Source organism: Schistocerca nitens, chromosome 7, assembly GCF_023898315.1.
Source record: "Schistocerca nitens isolate TAMUIC-IGC-003100 chromosome 7, iqSchNite1.1, whole genome shotgun sequence".
Classification (NCBI taxonomy): domain Eukaryota; kingdom Metazoa; phylum Arthropoda; class Insecta; order Orthoptera; family Acrididae; genus Schistocerca; species Schistocerca nitens.
This window is the reverse complement of record NC_064620.1, coordinates 551,338,071-551,360,208: the sequence shown is the minus strand read 5'-3', so window position 1 is coordinate 551,360,208 and position 22,138 is coordinate 551,338,071. Positions and strand designations below refer to the sequence as shown.

At 45.6% G+C, this 22,138-nt stretch overlaps 1 protein-coding gene across 1 annotated transcript in view; it reads left to right on the top strand.

The window, feature by feature from the left end:
- The window catches only part of LOC126194897 (astakine-like), a 114,569-nt gene that overhangs the window by 90,868 nt on the left and 1,563 nt on the right, over positions 1-22,138 (top strand). Inside the window, exon 2 of the mRNA XM_049933251.1 lies at positions 12,485-12,639. Coding sequence (XP_049789208.1) covers positions 12,486-12,639 — 154 coding nt within the window. The 5' untranslated portion in view covers position 12,485. The remainder of the gene's footprint in view (positions 1-12,484; positions 12,640-22,138) is intronic.

The window sequence follows — 22,138 nt, the reverse complement described above, 5'->3', positions numbered from 1 at the left end:
GGCGTTCATGTTCGCATACATCGAATCTCCTTCGCAAAAATGCTATGGGGGATAAAGAGTAGAACGCGTTCTAAGGCCTGTGCTGTATCTGCTAAAACTATGAGCATCTTAAAACGTGAGTGGTTAAAAATCTGATACACCGTCAGTTGTTCGAAACAGTGAGCAGTAAGCGATGCGTGGTCGCCTGTCAACAAAGACGATAACTGAAAACATAGTACACAACACGTTGTCTGGCAAAAAATATCTCCTCGCGACGAGATGGTCGACAGAGAGAGAGAGAGAGAAAGAAAGAGAAATGATAAAGCAGCTTGACCACAGTATCAGAATAGTTTCCAAACGAAACGTTTTACTTGAAGCACACATTAAAAGAGTGGGGTACAGATTCCAGTTTGTTTTAGGTTTCCTGTTATTCTACTCCAGACGCGTACAGTTATGGTACCTTGATGAACGCTGTAGCCAGTTCCCTAGCCCGCCCAAGTTCTAATTCGAGTTTGTGCTTCAGTGATGACACCATTGTCTTCTGTGATGACATCAATGTCTAGCTTGACGTTAAATCCTAACCTGACTCCTACATAAGTTATTATCAGACCAGAAGATTCGTGAGAACACTATTGGGAGAAGAATAGATAGAAAGATTAAAGTTTTATCACCCCGTCGACATCGAGGTCATTAGGGGCTGAGCATATGGACAGTTTCGGGAAGTATGGGAAATGAAATTGAGCAGTCTCTTTCAAAAGAATCATCCCGGCATTTCCTGGAGCGATTCAGGGAAAACATGGAAAACCTAAAATTAGACGATCGGACGGAGCTTGGAACTGCCGTCCTTCCGAATAATCTAGCATGATTGACTGCCTCACAAAAAATATGAAGCACCACGGAACGGGGAAGAGAAAGAAATGAAACTTCGCGGTCTGAGAGGGTAAATGATGTAAAACTTCCTGGCAGATTAAACTGTGTGCCGGACCGGGACAGGAACTTGGAAGGTAGGAGACGAGGTACTGGCAGAAGTAAAGCTGTGAGGACGGGGCGTGAGTCGTGCTTGGGTATCTCAGATGGTAGAGCACTTGCCCGCGAAAGGCAATAGGTCCCGAATTCGAGTTTCGGTCCGGCACACAGTTTTAATCTGCCAGGAAGTTTCACATCAGCGCACACTCCGCTGCAGAGTGAAAATCTCATTCTGGTACATGATGTGGTTTCAGTGATAATAATATCGACGAAAATACACAAATAACTTGTCTGTATGGGACCATTTATCAGTATGACGCTGAACCCCCTCTGACGTAGATGCAGGCACTAATGCGGTTGAGTAGGGTGTGATAAACCGTTTTATCCTCTCGTGAGGCAAGCAGGTCCAGGCATCCTGTATTGGGGCGAAAATGACGTGCGAACTGTTCCCACACGTGTGGCAACGGGAGTCCACCAATATTACGAAATAAGTTCAAAAAGACACGTGCTATGGGTGGACGAGCATTGTCCTGTTGAAAAATGGCAGAACGATATTATCGCATAAGAGGCTACTCACGAGGACGGTTTTTGGCCATGTCGTACAGTTGTGCCGTCAGAGTTCGCTCAGTCACTACCAGCCGTGACCTGAAGATATACTCGATGGCTCCTCACACTATGACGGCACGAGGAACATCGTTGTTAAAAATTATGGAACACCGTTCTTCCTCTGCGAAACATTGGAATAATGCGACGTCTTCCCGGATCGCCGCCATTCTCACGGACGATGGTCATCCAGGGTAGGACAGTTGATATTTTTAAAAACATCGAATTTTTTTAAAAAAAATCTCATAATCAGCCGTCGCTACATCGAAAAGAAGAGATTGCCTTTCGCGGGCAAGTGCTCTACCATCGGAAAAAATATCGACTCTCTGGCCCATAAAAATATCGGCTGCAATTGCAAATATAGTGCCGGTTTTAAAGCTGTATATTCAAGTATTGATTTATTATTAGATATTCTAGCAACCTGCTTATCCCTCTTAGAGCAAGAATTTAAAGGAAAACGATGTACGTGCACGCTTTGCGATAACCGCTTTCCTAATAATGGTAACTGCATGTAAGTGGCACAATGAAAGGTGGCAGATAGAGGAGTCGTTCGGTTTCGTCACATAGTGGATTTGTCTGGAACACGTCACGTTGACTTCCTTGTTTTTTCGTTTCTGCAAACGCCAGCGGCCTAGCAGTTGTCGTGTCAAAATCGCGTGGTGAAGTTAAACGTCGTAGTTTCTGTTGGTAGCGCCGAGCGCCGATTACGTCAGAATTTCCCCTCACAGGTATCCGCCCACCGCAGAAGCCAATCTTGTCATTTAGATTTTTGTTCATCACTTTGAGCAGCTGTTTTTGGAGAAAGATGATGTGAAGAAATAGCAAACTAGTTGCATTCAAAATTGTGTTTTAACGCACCTGGTGAGCTATTTCTTCACATCGGAAATCTGGTTATTGTATTCACGCCGCCAACCGTCAGTATAATCGAACTAAATCTTTTGTGTCACACATACTTGCTTCATACAGTCAAGGAGAAAGATTGAATTTGACGAAAGCTCAAAAATTAGTAAGCCTCCTTCACACAGTGACAGTAAAACTATGTTCTTCTACAATTTCAGAGGAATAACTTCAAATATTTACAGAAAAATGTAAAAAAAATATGATATGAAACAAAATTATCGGCACTCGATATTGCTATTTTCATATCGATATATCAGCGGAAGAAATATCGCCAACTTATTTGATATACTGTCGAAAAAGTATCTATGTATCGATATTTTATCAACAGCCGCAATCCAGGGTAGTGCACATCCTCGATTCATTGCTGAACACCGTGCGACATCATTCATGAGCGATCTGTGCTTCCCAGTCGCGGAACCCCTTCAAAAACAGCCGTCTGTGTTGCGATGTTCACGGCATGCTACAAATGGGGCGGTAATTCCCTAGTTTCCTATCAATGGTGCAAGATAACACAGAATGCAGCGGCGAGTTCTCTACGTGTTCTCGGACGGCAGGCATTATATGAAGGCGTTACGATGAGCTTGACGCACAGTGCGGTGATCCTCCCTCGTGGTGGTCAGGCATGCTCGACCGGAACCTTGATGACAGTTATAAGTTCCTACGCAGTCCAACATCGGGCCACTGTCCATCAGAATGCCCCACAAATCTGAATATTGCACGATTCGATCAGCCGGCCAAATGGAGATGTACTATAAGGCCCTTATAAACTCTTATTGACATTCCAGAATGAGATTTTCACTCTGCAGCGGAGTGTGCGCTGATGTGAAACTTCCTGGCACATTAAAACTGTGTGCAGGACCGAGACGCGAACTCGGGACATTTGCCTTTCGCAGGCAAGTACTCTACCATCTGAGCTACCCAAGCACGACTCACGCCCCGTCGTCACAGCTTTACTTCTGCCAGTACCTCGTCTCCTACCTTCCAAACTTTGCAGAAGCTCTCCTGGTAGAGCACTTGCCCGCGAAAGGCAAAGGTTCCGAGTTCGAGTCTCAGTCCGGCACACAGGAAGTTTCTTACTGCCATTGATCTCGCCACTCTAAACCACTGATCGCCATCAGACATCAAAGTCTGCTAAAGGCCGATAACGCTGTCTCAGACGCGTATACGGCGTCTCCCTGTCCGCCGCAGCGGAAGTCAACATCTGACGATGTTCACGAGCCGTATGTACCCTACCAGGCCTGATAACCACACGAATGCACCCTGATGGTTTAAATAATTCTAAGTTCTAGGGGACTGATGACCTCAGATGTTAAGTCCCATACTGCTCAGAGGCATTTGAGCCCACATCCGACCTTGTCTCTTAGGTGTTTCACTTTTTTGACGTGAAAACACATACTCTCTCGTTGCTCCAATTTTTTGGTATAGCAAAATACCGTCAAATTTGAATCACTAGTAACTGGGAGACTAATAATGAGTAAACAATGATGGGTCTTGTCTGTAGGTGTTCGTCACAAATTATTTCTTTTGCCTGTGACGTCATCGTATCAGCGTACACGTATGCGCGTGATTGTTACGAATTAGTTCTGTGTTAGGTGGGATACAGATTCAGGCGTCATAGCGAGCAGGTTCCGGAGCACTACTGGAATCCAAAACGAGATGAAAAAAATATTCTCCGGAATATAAGTAAACACTAACTAACTAACTCCGTCTACAGGCCGCAAGCGACCCATCGGGACCATCCGACCGCCGTATCATCCTCAGGTGAGGATGCGGATAGGAGGGGCATGGGGTCAGCACACCGCTCTCCCGGTCGTTATGACGGTTTTCTTGGACCGGAGCCGCTACTATTCGGTCGAGTAGCTCCTCAATTGGCATCACGAGGCTGAGTGCACCCCGAAAAATGGCAACAGCACGTGGCGGCGGGATGGTGACCCATCCAAGCGCCGGCCACGCCCGACAGCGCTTAACTTCGGTGATCTCACGGGAACCGGTGTATCCACTGTGGCAAGGCCGTTGCCAATATAAGTAAACAACAATATTAAATTTCAAAATACAAAATAATGAAACATTCTCGTACGAGGCGTAAATATGCTTGGAATTATGGATAGCGCAAGGACTACAAAAAGCCTTTTAGGTCCAGTAGCAGCGATTGCGAGAGCTATGGCAGTGTCGAAAAGGGAATGGAAAAACGGCGCAAAGCGATTACTTAGATTTCTCGTGGGCATACAGCGAGCAGCGGCTGTCCAAGCCTGTCATTTATCTGTTCTGTAACCATTACATTAAACTTTGAATCCATTGCATAAAAGAGATTGTTACGTATAAAAATAAAAGAGATTGTTACATATTAATACGAAACACTTGTTACGTGTCGTTTTCACGACAAATCTATGACACAAGCCCTTACTGCGCAACAGAATTCTTTTTTCGAGCAGTTTAGTTCGCCTTAATTAGCTATACGACGCTGCTAGAAAATAAACCACCCTGAAAGAGAGTCTCAAAATATGGAAGTTTTATTCACAAAGTATATAACATCATATTCGCGTGATAATAGATTCTCTAGAGCAACAACTTCAGTGTCTTACAGACATGCATACAGACACTGAGTGTCATCTTGCGAATAAGTCTTCCATGCTATTTCCATTTTCTGTAGCAACGGAATCGCGGAACGCGGCGCATTGGTAAGGTACGGAATGCCAGACGACTACGGTTCAAATACACGTCCAACCATCCTGCTTTAAGTTTTCTGTGATTTCCCTAAATCGCTCCAGAAAGATGGCGGAATGGTTCTTCTGAAAGGGCACAGCCGATTTCTCTGCCCATCCATGAAACAATCTGAGCTTGAGCTCCAGCTCTAACGACCTCTGTGTCAACGGGGACGTTAAACCCTAATCTTCCTTCCTTTTTTCCTTTCTTCTACGGTCCGAGCGGCAACGCCGTCTCTAGTGACAGCCAACACGACGCTAAAACCCGCAAGTTCTCAATGGCGAGAGGGGGTGGGAACAGTACATATGGCGACTGTACTGACCAATAGATGACGAACATATTGCGCAGGACTAACACTGTTTCAATGAAAATCACATATTCTTGATATAGGAACGGAATAGCAGGGCTAGACTGATGAGCTTGAAGTATCCTGCAGTGTTTAGTATCCTCTCGACAAACACCAGATAGGTTTCATTATGCTGTGAGCTATAGTTCACCACACCTCAGTGACTATAGTCGGCTCTGGATGTCGTTCGCTCTCGATTGGACGTTAAATCTAATCTCCCTTTCTTCCTTCTGTGTGTCGTTCTCCGATGCACTCTTCTGGTAATTGCTGACGTCCTGGCCCATATTACACTATGTGATCAAAAGTATCCGGACACCTGTCTGAAAATGACTTACCACTTCGTGGCGCCCTCCATCGGTAATGCTGGAATTCAATCTGGTGTTGGCCCACCCTTAGGCGAGATGACAGTTTCCACTCTCGCAGGCATACGTTCAATCAGGTGCTGGAAGGTTTCTTGGGGAATTGCAGCCCATTCTTCACGGAGTGCTGAACTGAGGAGAGGTATCGATGTCGGTCGGTGAGGCCTGGCACAAAGTCGGCCTTCCGAAACATCCCAAAGGTCTTCTATAGGATTCAGGTCAGGACTCTGAGCAGGCCATTCCATTACAGGGATGTTATTGTCGTGTAACCACTCCGCCACAGGCCGTGCATTATGAACAGGTGCTCGATCGTGTTGAAAGATGCCATCACCATTCTCGAATTGCTCTTCAACAGTGAAAGTCAAGAAGGTGCTTAAAACATCAATGTAGGCCTGTGCTGTGATACTGCCACGCAAGACAACAAGGGGTGCAACCCCCTCCATTAAAAACACGACCACACCATAACACTGTCGCCTCTTTATTTTACTGTTCGCGCTACACACGCTGGCAGATGACGTTCACCCTGCATTCGCCATACCCACACACTGCCATCGGATCGCTACATTGTTTACCGTGATTCGTCACTCCGCACAACGTTTTTCCGCTGTTCAATCGTACAATGTTTACGCTCCTTACACCAAGCGAGGCGTCGTTTGGCATTTACCGGCGTGATGTGTGACTTATGAGCAGCCGCTCGACCATAAAATCTAAGTTCTCTCACCTCTCGCCTAACTGTCATACTCTGTAGTGGATCCTTATGCAGTTTGGAATTCCTGTGTGACGGTCTGGACAGATGCCTACCTATTACACATTACGGCCCTCTTCAACTGTCGGCGGACGAGGTCGGCCTGTACGCTTTTGTGCTGTACGTGTCCCTTCACGTTTCCACTTCACTATCACATCGGAAACAGTGGACCTAGGGATGTTTAGGATTGTGGAATTCTCGCGTACAGACGTATGACACAAGTGACACGCAGTCACCTCACCACGTTCGAAGTCTGTGAGTTCCGCGGAACGCCCCATTCTGCTCTCTCAAGATGTCTCATGACTACTGAGGTCGTTGATATGGAGTACCTGGCAATAGTTGGCAGCACAATGCAACTAATATGAAAAACGTATGTTTTTGGTCGTGTCCGGTTACTTTTGATCACATAGTGTAGCTCCATTTCGCTTGAAATCCTATTATAGTCACTTACATAGAAGAAAGACAGCTGACTGGTTGATTGCAGCAGCTTTTCATGTAACGTTCAACAACCGATTAATTTGCTATTCATCTCTATGCTCCATATATCAATTGATCCACTTGCAGTCCTTCATCGGTAGTGTGATTTCTGTATCGATGAATACGAACAACGTTGTTACACAGCGGTTTGACAAGAAATATCAACCTATGGTTCAAATGGCTCTGAGCACTATGGGACTTAACATCTGAGGTCATCAGTCCCCCAGAACTTAGAACTACTTAAACCTAACTAACCTAAGGACATCACACACATCCATGCCCGAGGCAGGATTCGAACCTGCGACCGTAGTGGTCCCGCGCTTGCAAACTGCAGCGCCTAGAACCGCTCGGCCACACTGGCCGGCTATCAAACTATACTCTATCGTATAATGCTACTGATCGAAATCATTTATTGCAATTCTAATGTTTGTATGTGATGTTTTAGCTCGAAAGCCTCCAACAGATCAGTATTAGAGTAATTAGAAACTGCTGCATCTTGGTCTTTCTACTTACTGTTCGAAGTCAGCAGAAACTATTTTGACTTGTAGCAAAGCGTAGTGACGAACATCGATCCAGGAATGTCTTGGTAGAAGTTACTTTTGTGTCATCAATTTTATGTCTTTTTTTGGATCATTAGTCATCTGTTTCGATGCTGCCCGCTACGAATCCCTCTACTGTGTCACACTCTTCACTTCAGAGTAGCACTTACAGCCAATATCCTCATTTATTTGTTTGCCACATTTCATTCTCCATCTTGCACATACAGTCTCCCTCTGGTGTTCCGTCAAGCACCGCGGAAATAAATTCTTGATTTCTTAACACATGTCCTATCATCTTGCCCCTTTTTCTTGTCAGTATTTACCACATGTTCTCTCCTTATCGATTCTACAGGAACTTCTTCCTCTCTTACCGATTCTTCGGAAAACCTCATTCCTTACCTTATCAGTCCAGCTAATTTTCAGCATTCTTCTGCAGCACCATATCTCAAATGCTTCGATTCTCTTACAGTCCGGTTTTCTAACAGTCCATGTATCACAATCGTGTGCTCCAAACGTACATTATTTTCCTATTTTCCCACAGTCAGTGTATCACGACCATACAATGCTGAGCTCGAGCGGTGAATTCTCAGAAATTTCTTCCTGAAATTAACACCGATGTTAGGTACTTACAGACACTTTTAGTTCGTCCAGGAGTGCCCCCTTTGTCTGGGCTAGTCTGTTTTATGTACTCTTGCGTCACCCGTCGTGTACTGTTTTGGTTCCAAGGTATCAGAAATCCCTCACTTCATCTATTCCGTGGTCCTCAAGCTTGATGTTAAGTTTACAGCTAAACTAGTTTTTGCTGCACATCATTGTTACGTCTTTTTCTACTTAATCTCAATCCGTATTCCTTACTCCTTAGACAGTTCATGCCACTCAACATATCCTGCAGTTGTCCATGAATTTCATTGAGGATAGCAATGTCATCAGCGAATCTTGTCGTTGATATATTTTCACCCTGGATTTTAATATCACTCCTGAACGTTTCTCTTATTTCCGTCACTGCTGTTTCGATGTACAGATTGAACACGGGGGGCGACAGACTACATCCCTGTTATAAACCGTTTCTAATCGGAGCAGTTCGCTCTTCGTCTGCCATTTTTATTTTTCCCTCCTGGTGAATGTACACACTGTACATGGCACGTCTGTCCTATAGCTTATACGTATTTTCCTGAGAATTTCGAACCATGCTACACTGTCGAACTCATTTTATACGTCAACAGTTCGTATGTACATGCCGCGATTTTTCTTAATCCTTATTTCGACTATCAAGCGTAAAGGTTCAAATGGCTCTGAGCACTATGGGACTTAACTTCTAAGGTCATCAGTCCCCTAGAACTTAGAACTACTTAAACCTAACTAACCTAAGGACATCACACACATCCATGCCCGAGGCAGGATTAGAACCTGCGACCGTAGCAGTCGCGCGGTTCCGGACTACAGCGCCTAGAACCGCATGGCCACCGCAGCCGGCCAAGCGTAAAGCCATAAATGTCTCTGAAATGCCTGGGTTAGCAGGACAGAGCGGATTGGATTGTGGAAAGGGGCCAAAGTAAGTTGCTGTCAGTAGCACTCAACATACAAACTTTATTTATCAACACACAATTTTACAACAAGGATGCGAAACATTGAAAACTTTAATCGACCTCCTCTGATTAATTTTAGATCGGCTGAAGGCCACACTCAAAATCCAAGACACAAGGCCTAAGCAAGAAATTGAAATACAAGGTTCTTATGGAGGTTTCTCCTAAAAATATTTTCTAAATTTTGAATCTAAACTGGCTGAAGGCCTTAGCAATTTAATTTAAATGGAACTTGACTGGAGGCCGCATATTAAGAAATAAGAAGCGTTTCAATCAAAAGGCAGAGGGCCTTATCTTAAAACATTTCATGCAAAATTCGGCTGAAGGCCCCATATAAAAGCGTAGCAATCTTATGCCTTAAGGGCAAGACAAGAACATTAATTTAAGAGATATTAAAACTCAACTGAAGGCCACACATCAGCAAATAATTTAACGGCTTAAGCCCTAGAAAGAAGAGTTTCAGTATTAAAAGGCAGAAGGCCGTATCTTAAAACATTTCATATAAAATTCGGCTGAAGGCTCCTGCAAAGAATAACAATCTCATGCCTTAAGGGCAAGACCAGAACATTAATTTAAGAGATATTGATACTCGGCTGAAGACCACACATCAACCAAATAACTATAACCCATACAGGGATACTTACTAGGTAACACACAAGGAACGGCGCTCAGAAGTTTCCAAGGGTCGGCCTGAGATTGTAACACTAACCCCCGTTTAGGTGAGACAGGCAGCCTGTCCAGCGACTTCTTAATCTGAAGGCAACCCAACCGACAGACAGCCGACCGACCAATCAACAAGATCATTTCCGTTCCACGCAACCAGCAAAACGACCACAAGATTTCAATACAATGACACACAAAATATTGGCGCCCACTACGACCAACAACACCTCAGCTGTCGAACTACACTCCACGCTGGACAGCAACAACACGACGAAGAAAATACACTGCCGAAAGTTACGTCAACGACCAGGGCAGGTAAGCTGAAGATACCGCTGGTCAACTTCAATAACAGGTAATAAATTAAGTTAAACTCCACAGGAAAATGGCTGGAATCTTGGCCGACTTGAATACACACGCGTTGTTGCTTCTGGGAATGTCCCAAAAGTGACAATCAGGATCAAACGAAGTAATGTAAACAGTTGAGGCTCGATAGTATGTTAAGTGAGGACTTAAGTTTCATGTCCAAGATCGGTGGGCGACGAACTTCGTAGCACCTGCAAGCAGCACCTCACACTCCAGCTGTGTGTGCACACCACCAGCGGCCCCAGCCAGAGTACGCGCGACAGAGATTTCCTCGCTGCTCCACGCCAACCAACTGACTCGCCCAGGCCCAGAAACAGTCCTCCCTCCGTCGGATAGTTCACGTGTGTCGCCAGCGGTCGGCGAGCACTGGCTGTCTGCGCCGCAGCGGCGCTCCGTCGCCGACTTCACTGCTGCTCCGTCACGACTGCGCTGCTGGTCCGTCTCCAACTGACTGCCAGACACACGACGACCCGGAAATACACTCCTGGAAATGGAAAAAAGAACACATTGACACCGGTGTGTCAGACCCACCATACTTGCTCCGGACACTGCGAGAGGGCTGTACAAGCAATGATCACACGCACGGCACAGCGGACACACCAGCAACCGCGGTGTTGGCCGTCGAATGGCGCTAGCTGCGCAGCATTTGTGCACCGCCGCCGTCAGTGTCAGCCAGTTTGCCGTGGCGTACGGAGCTCCATCGCAGTCTTTAACACTGGTAGCATGCCGCGACAGCGTGGACGTGAACCGTATGTGCAGTTGACGGACTTTGAGCGAGGGCGTATAGTGGGCATGCGGGAGGCCGGGTGGACGTACCGCCGAATTGCTCAACACGTGGGGCGTGAGGTCTCCACAGTACATCGATGTTGTCGCCAGTGGTCGGCGGAAGGTGCACGTGCCCGTCGACCTGGGACCGGACCGCAGCGACGCACGGATGCACGCCAAGACCGTAGGATCCTACGCAGTGCCGTAGGGGACCGCACCGCCACTTCCCAGCAAATTAGGGACACTGTTGCTCCTGGGGTATCGGCGAGGACCATTCGCAACCGTCTCCATGAAGCTGGGCTACGGTCCCGCACACCGTTAGGCCGTCTTCCGCTCACGCCCCAACATCGTGCAGCCCGCCTCCAGTGGTGTCGCGACAGGCGTGAATGGAGGGACGAATGGAGACGTGTCGTCTTCAGCGATGAGAGTCGCTTCTGCCTTGGTGCCAATGATGGTCGTATGCGTGTTTGGCGCCGTGCAGGTGAGCGCCACAATCAGGACTGCATACGACCGAGGCACACAGGGCCAACACCCGGCATCATGGTGTGGGGAGCGATCTCCTGCACTGGCCGTACACCACTGGTGATCGTCGAGGGGACACTGAATAGTGCACGGTACATCCAAACCGTCATCGAACCCATCGTTCTACCATTCCTAGACCGGCAAGGGAACTTGCTGTTCCAACAGGACAATGCACGTCCGCATGTATCCCGTGCCACCCAACGTGCTCTAGAAGGTGTAAGTCAACTACCCTGGCCAGCAAGATCTCCGGATCTGTCCCCCATTGAGCATGTTTGGGACTGGATGAAGCGTCGTCTCACGCGGTCTGCACGTCCAGCACGAACGCTGGTCCAACTGAGGCGCCAGGTGGAAATGGCATGGCAAGCCGTTCCACAGGACTACATCCAGTATCTCTACGATCGTCTCCATGGGAGAATAGCAGCCTGCATTGCTGCGAAAGGTGGATATACACTGTACTAGTGCCGACATTGTGCATGCTCTGTTGCCTGTGTCTATGTGCCTGTGGTTCTGTCAGTGTGATCATGTGATGTATCTGACCCCAGGAATGTGTCAATAAAGTTTCCCCTTCCTGGGACAATGAATTCACGGTGTTCTTATTTCAATTTCCAGGGGTGTACTATCGGTCGCTCCAGAGACGGTACGACAGTGCACTTATCGATACGCCCTGCTGCTGCCGCTCACGAACAAGTAAGGCAGGAAGTTTGAGACGCCAGTAAATGGAATAAGAAAACGAGGTAACAGTACAGTAATAGGAGATGACAAACAAATGGCATGAACACGAGCCGTGCACTGCTCAGTCTCTCTAGTGTTCTACTTTTCGTAAAGCCAAACTCGTCATTTAACAGATCCTCAGTCTTTGTTTACATCCTGACTGCCATCACCTGCCCTGTGTGAAAGCAGTATCCTCGGACACCAGATATGTTTGCTTGCCCGCACGTTTATAAGCTCTCGTGGGATGCGTTGTGTTCCAGGATGATGCACCAGACATCCCTCTCTCTGCTGCTGGCTACCAGCGCCGCCCTGATCCTGGCGACGTCGGCAGGTCTGGTGAAGAAGGTCGTCATCCCAGGCTACATCGACTGCGTCAGTTCCAACGACTGTGGCACGACAGAGTGCTGCGTCCTTGGTAAATATAGTCGCAGCGTTTCGCAGCATTATGTGTTTCCCAACCCTCTCCTAAGGTCCACACCCTGGAGTCACAATGTTAGGGCCACCTGGTAGCGTCCGAACCAACAGAGGATAGGCCACTGAACCTGATGAGGTATGTTTGGTGTCCAAAACTGTACAGAAGTGAATCACTGCCTAGAGAAATCGTTTGTGGCACAACAAAAGAATTAAGTTGACTAATAAGATAAGGTATGAGGAGGAAAGAAATATAGGGGAAAAGAAATATAGGGGACAACTTGCTAGGTAAAGGGATAATCAGGTATTCAAGTGTTCGACAAGGGCCTTGTCGAAAACTCTGATTTATTCACGCACTGAAATAACAGTCGCAGCACAAGTGAATGAGATCGTAGCTTGTCCATGCCGCGACGATGTCCAGTTGCAACGCTACTCAAAAATGGCTCTGAGCACTATGGGACTTCACATCTGAGGTCATCAGTCCCCTAGACTTAGAACTACTTAAACCTAACTAACCTAAGGACATCACACACGTCCATGCCCGAGGCAGGATTCGAACCTGCGACCGTAGCAGCAGCGCGGTTCCAGTCTGAAGCGCCTAGAACCGCTAGGCCACAACGGCCGGCTGCAGAGCTACTGGGATCGCGTAACATTAGATAAACGATGAGTCACGCATTGCTCTTGTAAGTCCTTACTGAAGTGTCGATCTATCACGAGGTGAATTAATTTAGTAAAGACAAATAAGTGAAATTTTTAACAATAGAAGTTAATGAATAGATTAATAAAATAAAGGATACCTTAAAGGTATGATCCCTTAGGAAGTCTAGAACCACAGAATTAATGTTCACTATCAGTTGACTGAAACCAGACACAAAGTTACTTCGAATGGTGGCCTCACACAGACTGTTATTTCGACACAGTACAGAAACAAGAAGTCAGATTATTGACTCAGCAGAACAAGCAGAGCATTCACAGACAGTAACGAAATGTAAACCAAAGGCCCTGAGGTGTGCACCAAATCCCTTAAACTGAACTAAATGATTGAGTTCAGACTTTATATAATAATAAATTCATCTTACCAAAAGTTCACTGATAGCTGTACTAACGCAATGGATTCAAAATATTTCTGAGTCCCTAATATTCGTAAGTCCTTAATACGCACACATCGAAATAATTCTAAGTCCCATCCAACAGTTAAGCTCAGGCAACTTATCTGCAGAGCACACTTTACCAAACAACCTTATAACCCACGCCATGAACATCAAAAGACCCCACAGCCTACTCTCCCCGCGTATTTAAAAATTTGGCCATGTGACCCTCTACGAGAGGTCATGGGGCAACTTATAACTGGGCCACCATTCCTACGATTACAAATATTACAATTTTTGTGGTTCAAATGGCTCTGAGCACTATGGGACTTAACTTCTCATCGCCACCATCCGACTGCCGTGTCATCCTCAGCTGAGGATGCGGATAGGAGGGGCGTGTGGTCAGCACACCGCTCTCCCGGTCGTTATGGTGGTTTTCTGTGACCGGAGCCGCTACTATTCGGTCGAGTAGCTCCACAACTGGCTTCACGAGGCTGAGTGCACCCCGAAAAATGGCAACAGCACATGGCGGCCCGGATAGTCACCCATCCAAATGCCGGCCACGCCCGACAGCGCTTAACTTCGGTGATCTGACGGGAACCGACGTTACCACTGCAGCAAGGCCATTGGCGTGCATATGTGTACCAGATTTTATTAATTTATTGACTATTTTCATTATTAATGTCAATAACTTCGTTAATAATTGCTTTACGTACATGGAATAAATTTTGGGAGTTCCTCTCATGACTGTGATTTCAATACTATTCGTAGATTTTTCGTAGCACGTTTGGAATTGGTTTTTGTGTTTTTAGCGAATATTCGATGCTACAGTTTCAGCACACTCAGAACCTTGCCATTTTGCTTTGCGTCCTTTAGCAGGCGGAGGCATAGTTTATCCCAGCTGCCACGTGATTTCCAAATAGCGAGCACACTGGCACCAGACAGCCAAACAACCACCCCATCTCCTTCAGGTCGTTGCAGGTCTCAGAACGCTGCTCAGCGCCTGCCCATCTACCTTGCCCACCGACTCACTACACGGCAACTTGCCAGTCACGTTGCTCAACCAAATACTCTCTTTTTTAAAGCAGTTGCGTAGCGGACTTGCGGCCTGTAATGTCACACAGCACCGCCCAAAACTGAACAAGATAGTTTAACTAGAATGTCCAGAGATCCAAATCCAAATCGCTGTATACATTAGAAAAGTTTGGCTCTGAGCACTATGGGACTCAACTGCTGTGGTCATAAGTCCCCTAGAACTTAGAAGTACTTAAACCTAACTAACCTAAGGACAGCACACAACACCCAGCCATCACGAGGCAGAGAAAATCCCTGACCCCGCCGGGAATCGAACCCGGGAACCCGGGCGTGGGAAGCGAGAACGCTACCGCACGACCACGAGATGCGGGCACATTAGAAAAGTCCTTCAGTGTAGCAATCCAGTACATATCTAACTGCACAGGCAATGGCAGGTTTTCTCTTTTGGTTCAGGCGACGTCATCAGCTGTTTGGTTATCTGAAATACTCTAGCACAAGCGATACGGGCCTCCATAGAGCGGCTGCGCGTCGTAGTTGAGGGTACCACTTAACATGTCGATATCGATGTCTGAGTAAAGAGCCTGAGTTGCCATTGGGTCGACATACAATAGATACAGCATATCTTAATGCAGTTGCATATTGTTGCACAATATTGTTACACAGGTCGAGAAAGGCTCTCACGATTTGTTTCGTTCAAAAAATGGTTCAAATGGCTCCGAGCACTATGGGACTTAACTTCTAAGGTCATCAGTCCCCCAGAACTTACAACTACTTAAACCTAACTAACCTAAGGACATCACACACATCCATGCCCGAGGCAGGATTCGAACCTGCGACCGTAGCGGTCGCGCGGTTCCAGACTGTAGCGCCTTTAACCGCTTGGCCACACCGGCCGGCATTTGTTTCGTAAATGCTAGTATGATATAGCATCACACTGGTAAAATGGGACCTGCCATAGTGTACAAAACAGCTACATCCTCTTGAATTATAGCTTCTGGTTGTCGAACATAAAATGAATGTCTTTCTTTTTTCAACATGTGAGCCAATGGCATGAAAGACTATATTCTCAAATGTTATTTCATGTGTCTGAAATGTTTGTAATACACACGTGCATGACAGTTTATTTACAGACACTGGACACGAGAGATGCTCTCAGATCATGTAATTTGTTCATCAAGCTGAAAGAAATTGCTTAATATAGATTTTTTTCTTTAGAGTTTAAATTCTTGCTTTTGCTTTGCTCCAATGACAGTTTCGAGATAATAAGGACAGTCTGCGGTGATCGGTAATTTTCGCAGCAAAATAGTTGAAGTATTTTCCTGAGTTTAGGCAGTGTAGACATGTCTCTGCTGATCGTTTGTGATCGGAGGTGGCGCATTTCGTTGGAGATCACAAAATAATGAGATGCGAATTGTATCCTGCAGTCGAACGTAAAAACTATACTGATTTTGCTTATAAACCCAAAAGAAAAAGGAATTTGCCTATTTTTGTGGAAAGTGGACATTTATTATCATTGCAATTGTGTTTTCCTTTTTTGATAGTTGCTTTATTATAGGAGTCGCATTGCTGGTAAATAGAAGTGTTACAGTCCAGTGCTCAGAACGGTGTGTTGGACGAGTTCCTTAGCCGGCCGGTGTGGCCGTGCGATTCTAGGCGCTTCAGTCTGGAACCACGTGACCGCTACGATCGCAGGTTCGAATCCTGCCTCGGGCATGGATGTGTGTGATGTCTTTAGGTTAGTTAGGTTTAGGTAGTTCTAAGTTCTAGGGGACTGATGACCACAGATGTTAAATCTCATAGTGCTCAGAGCCATTTGAACCACTCGAGTTCCTTAAGAGGCCGTGGCTGCCCCTTTAGACATACAGCCCCCATGTATCACGGTTTTGTTTTGAGTGATGCCGGCGTCGTGCTCTATTATATGTGCGTCTTTTGTCAGCTTCCGTAATACTGACCACGCAGCAGCATACTTGCTAGAGTGCGTTGTACTGAAGACACTGCAGTGTGTGGCTGCGGTTGCTTTAGGTGGAAGGCTTCCTGCTTCAAAAGCAGCTGACTTTGAAAAAGCTTTCTGGAGTATTCTCTGGAGTGGCAGTGTGGTTATGCTAAAATTCCCTTTTGTGTTGTCTAAGACCATCACGTGAAGGCATGCCGCATACCACGGAGGATGACGGAGGGCCTGTTGAGGCCAGCGGCCGCAGAGGTGCGACGGAGGGGCTCAGGAAAACGGCATAGCGCGGAAAGCCTAGTACGGACAGCGGCCAGCACGTGCTGCGAGGCGTTTGGCGGAGCAGCTGGCCGTTTAAAAAAGCGTGTGTCCTCCATGTAGGTGGCTGGTGGCACGGAGTGGGGGAGGGCATGGGGGAGGTGAGAGAGCCTCGATTTTCGGCAGTTTCTGGTTGAACATAGAGGAGAACGCACGTTCGACTACAGCCCCCTCTGGAGTCTTTCAGGGCGATGATTTTCCCCAGTACGTGTGTTGCATTATGGCTCGTTCATAATGAGCGATGGTTTTTTCACGACAGTTTCGAAGTGTGATTAGAATTGTGACGCATTTTTTCCATCAGTTGTGGTAATGTGTATTGGCTTCGGTTACCTGGGTTGCATGGTGATTTTTGAGCAGATGTCTGTAGCTATCTCTGATGATAACGATAGATACTGTATGCTTACAGATAATAAACTTTTTAAACTCCTCTATGTTCAACACTAGTTAGTATCAAGAAGGCATAGATATTAAACACCCCGGGCAATGCTCGGCACTGCAGTTATCGGTAGTTGTTACACATGCACCATCTTACATTGATTTATGGAAGTGTAGAAAGGAGTCCGTATATGGACAAAATAATCACCGAAGTTACATTAAAGGTTTTAGGAACCTGTGGTACTCTTCTTGAGAATAGATGATTTATAAAAGATGTGTGTTCGTGTCCTCATTGTATAATCAATATTATGGCATTACATACATTGGCTTGTGGTGAAATCGCAAAGATCGACAATTAGCTGGACCTATAACTGCTTACCCATTTCATGTGAAAGACAATAATATCTGACTTGAACTTCCATCTAATTACAACACAGTTTTTGACAGCTCATATCCACTACTCTACGAACTGTGTACAAGCACCCTACATACGAGGGGCGTTTGCAAAGTCCGTGTAAAGTCCGAGGGATGGCACCATCGGCGCGTAAGGAGGTCATGTTTAGTCAGTAGCATCTTTGGAAAGATCGCACACCAAGTTTCAGCCATATTGGCCTATTTCTTTGTGTTTGGCATTCGTGTGAATCAAGGAAGTCAAGTGATTGTCAAAAAATGGAAGAAAAAGAATTTCGTGGGGTGATTAAACATTACTTTATCAAAGTCAAAACGCCTCAGGAGACTAAATAGAAGCTTGATAAACATTACGATGACTCTGCACCTTCGATTACAACAGTTCATCAGTGGTTTTAAAATTTTCGGCGTGGCCATATGGGCACAAGTGATGCTGAACGTCCTGGACGCCCTTTGGAGGTAACGACTCCAGAAATCATTGATAAAATCCATGATATGGTGATGGATGACAGACGAGTGACGGTGCGTGAGATTGCTAGTGCTGTGGGCATCTCGAATGAACGCGTACATAATATTTTGCATAAGCATTTGGACATGAAAAAGCTATCCGAAAGATGGGTTCCGTGATTGCTCACGCTTGACCAAAAACGGAATCATGTGAAGTGTTGCAAGGCTGGTTTGCAGCTGTTCAGGAAAAATGCGCAGGAATATAAGCGTCGTTTCGTCACTGTGGATGAAATATGGATACGTTACTATGCTCCTGAGACCAAACACCAATCTAAACAATGGGTTACCAAGGGAGAATCTGCACCAAAAACGGCGAAGACCATTCCTTTGGCCAGAAAGGTTATGGTGACTGTCTTTTGGGATTCGCAAGGGATAATCCTCATCGAGGCCCATATAGTACTAGGGACAGAAAGTCGGCTGAAACCAGACGTAAACAGTAATGAAATCCTAAACTCAGATTGGAATGTATATCGCAGAGACAGGCTGGACAGTGAAGGGGGAGGCGTGTTTATAGCGATAAGAAGTGCAATAGTATCGAAGGAAATTGACAGAGATCCGAAATGTGAAATAATTTGGGTGAAGGTCACGGTTAAAGCAGGCTCAGACATGGTAATTGGATGTCTCTATAGGCCCCCTGGCTCAGCAGCTGTTGTACCTGAAGGATAATTTGGAAAATATTTCGAGTAGATTTCCCCACCATATTATAGTTCTGGGTGGAGATTTTAATTTGCCGGATATAGACTGGGAGACTCAAACGTTCATAACGGGTGGCAGGGACAAAGAATCCAGTGAAATTTTTTAAAGTGCTTTATCTGAAAACTACCTTGAGCAGTTAAACAGAGAACCGACTCGTGGCGATAACATATTAGACCTTCTGGTGACAAACAGACCCGAACTATTTGAAACAGTTAACGCAGAACAGGGAATCAGCGATCATAAAGCGATTACTGCATCGATGATTTCAGCCGTAAATAGAAATATTAAAAAAGGTAGGAAGATTTTTCTGTTTAGCAAAAGTGACAAAAAAGCAGATTACACTGTACCTGACGGCTCAACACAAAAGTTTTGTCTCAAGTACAGATAGTGTTGAGGATCAGTGGACAAAGTTCAAAACCATCGTACAATATGCGTTAGATGAGTATGTGCCAAGCAAGATCGTAAGAGATGGAAAAGAGCCACCGTGGTAAAACAACCGAGTTATAAAACTGCTGCGGAAGCAAAGGGAACTTCACAGCAAACATAAACATAGCCAAAGCCTTGCAGACAATCAAAAATTACGCGAAGCGAAATGTAGTGTGAGGAGGGCTATGCGAGAGGCGTTCAATGAATTCGAAAGTAAAGTTCTCTGTACTGACTTGGCAGAAAATCCTAAGAAATTTTGGTCTTATGTCAAAGCGATAGGTGGATCAAAACAAAATGTCCAGACACTCTGTGACCAAAATGGTACTGAAACAGAGAATGACAGACTAAAGGCCGAAATACTAAATGTCTTTTTCCAAAGCTGTTTCACAGAGGAAGACTGCACTGTAGTCCCTTCTCTAGATTGTCGCACAGATGACAAAATGGTAGATATAGAAATAGACGACAGAGGGAAAGAGAAACAATTAAAATCGCTCAAAAGAGGAAAGGCGGCTGGACCTAATGGGATACCAGTTCGATTTTACACAGAGTACGCGAAGGAAATTGCCCCCCTTCTTGCAGCGGTGTACCGTAGGTCTCTAGAAGAGCGCAGCGTTCCAAGGGATTGGAAAAGGGCACAGGTCATCCCCGTTTTCAAGAAGGGACGTCGAACAGATGTGCAGAACTATAGACCTATATCTCTAACGTCGATCAGTTGTAGAATTTTGGAACACGTATTATGTTCGAGTATAATGACTTTTCTGGAGACTAGAAATCTACTCTGTAGGAATCAGCATGGGTTTCGAAAAAGACGGTCGTGTGAAACCCAGCTCGCGCTATTCGTCCACGAGACTCAGAAGGCCATAGACATGGGTTCACAAGTAGATGCCGTGTTTCTTGACTTCCGCAAGGCGTTCGATACAGTTCCCCACAGTCGTTTAATGGACAAAGTAAGAGCATATGGACTATCAGACCAATTGTGTGATTGGATTGAAGAGTTCCTAGATAACAGAACGCAGCATGTCATTCTCAATGGAGAGAAGTCTTCCGAAATAAGAGTGATTTCAGGTGTGCCGCAAGGGAGTGTCATAGGACCGTTGCTATTCACAATATACATAAATGACCTGGTGGATGACATCGGAAGTTCACTGAGGCTTTTTGCAGACGATGCTGTGGTGTATCGAGGGGTTGTAACAATGGAAAATTGAACTGAAATGCAGGAGGATCTGCAGAGAATTGACGCTTGGTGCAGGGAATGGCAATTGAATCTCAATGTAGACAAGTGTAATGTGCTGCGAATACATAGAAAGATAGATCCCTTATCATTTAGCTACAAAATAGCAGGTCAGCAACTGGAAGCAGTTAATTCCATAAATTATCTGAGAGTACGCATTAGGAGTGATTTAAAATGGAATGATCATATAAAGTTGATCGTCGGTAAAGCAGATGCCAGACTGAGGTTCATTGGAAGAATCCTAAGGAAATGCAATCCGAAAACAAAGGAAGCAGGTTACAGTATGCTTGTTCACCCACTGCTTGAATACTGCTCAGCAGTGTGGGATCCGTACCAGATAGGGTTGATAGAAGAGATAGAGAAGATCCAACGGAGAGCAGCGCGCTTCGTTACAGAATCATTTAGTAATCGCGAAAGCGTTACGGAGGTGATAGCTAAACTCCAGTGGAAGACTCTGCAGGAGAGACGCTCAGTAGCTCGGTACGGGCTTTTGTTAAAGTTTCGAGAACATACCTTCACCGAGGAGTCAAGCAGTATATTGCTCCCTCCTACGTATATCTCGCGAAGAGACCATGAGGATAAAATCAGAGAGATTAGAGCCCACACAGAGGCATACCGACAATCCTTCTTTCCACGAACAATACGAGACTGGAATAGAAGGGAAAACCGATAGAGGTACTCAGGGTACCCTCCGCCACACACCGTCAGGTGGCTTGCGGAGTATGGATGTAGATGTAGACTGTCTGGAAAAGGGTAAAACTATTACAGGTGCATATTATTCATCGTTATTGGACCGTTTGTAAACCGAGCTGCAAGAAAAACGCCGGCGATTGGACCGCAAAAAGTCCTTTTCCATCACGAGAATTCATTAATTCACCAGCACACACCTCAGCAGTAGTGGTCGCAAAATTAATGGAAATAGGATTCCAACTCGTTTCACATCCCCCCTATTCTCCAGACTTAGCTCCCTCGAACTACTATTTTTCCCCAATTTGACGAAATGGCTGGTGGGACAAAGATTTTATTCAAACGAGGAGGTGATTGCAGCAACTAATAGCTATTTTGCAGACTTTGACAGTTCCTATTATTCGGAAGGGATCAATAAATTAGAACAGCGCTGGACGTAGTGTATAAGTTTAAAAGGAGACTATGTCGAAAAATAAAAAAGGTTTACCCCAAACACGTAAGTAGTTTTAATTTTTGCACGGACTTTTCAAACGTGACTCGTATTCCTTGCTACCTCACATCAGACTTAAAAATGCTTGTGTCCGATTCACGGTCGAATACAATTTAATTTTAGATTAGCTTTTTCAGAACCGAGAAGACACGGCCAGAAGAACCAAGTCAGATATTTTCACAAGTAGTTGTGGACATTAAACACGCCTCTACGTACACATATATAATCACAGATGAACTTCCTCATACGTGGTGTGTAGTGTGAAGTAAGATTCCAATGGAAACATATAAACACAAT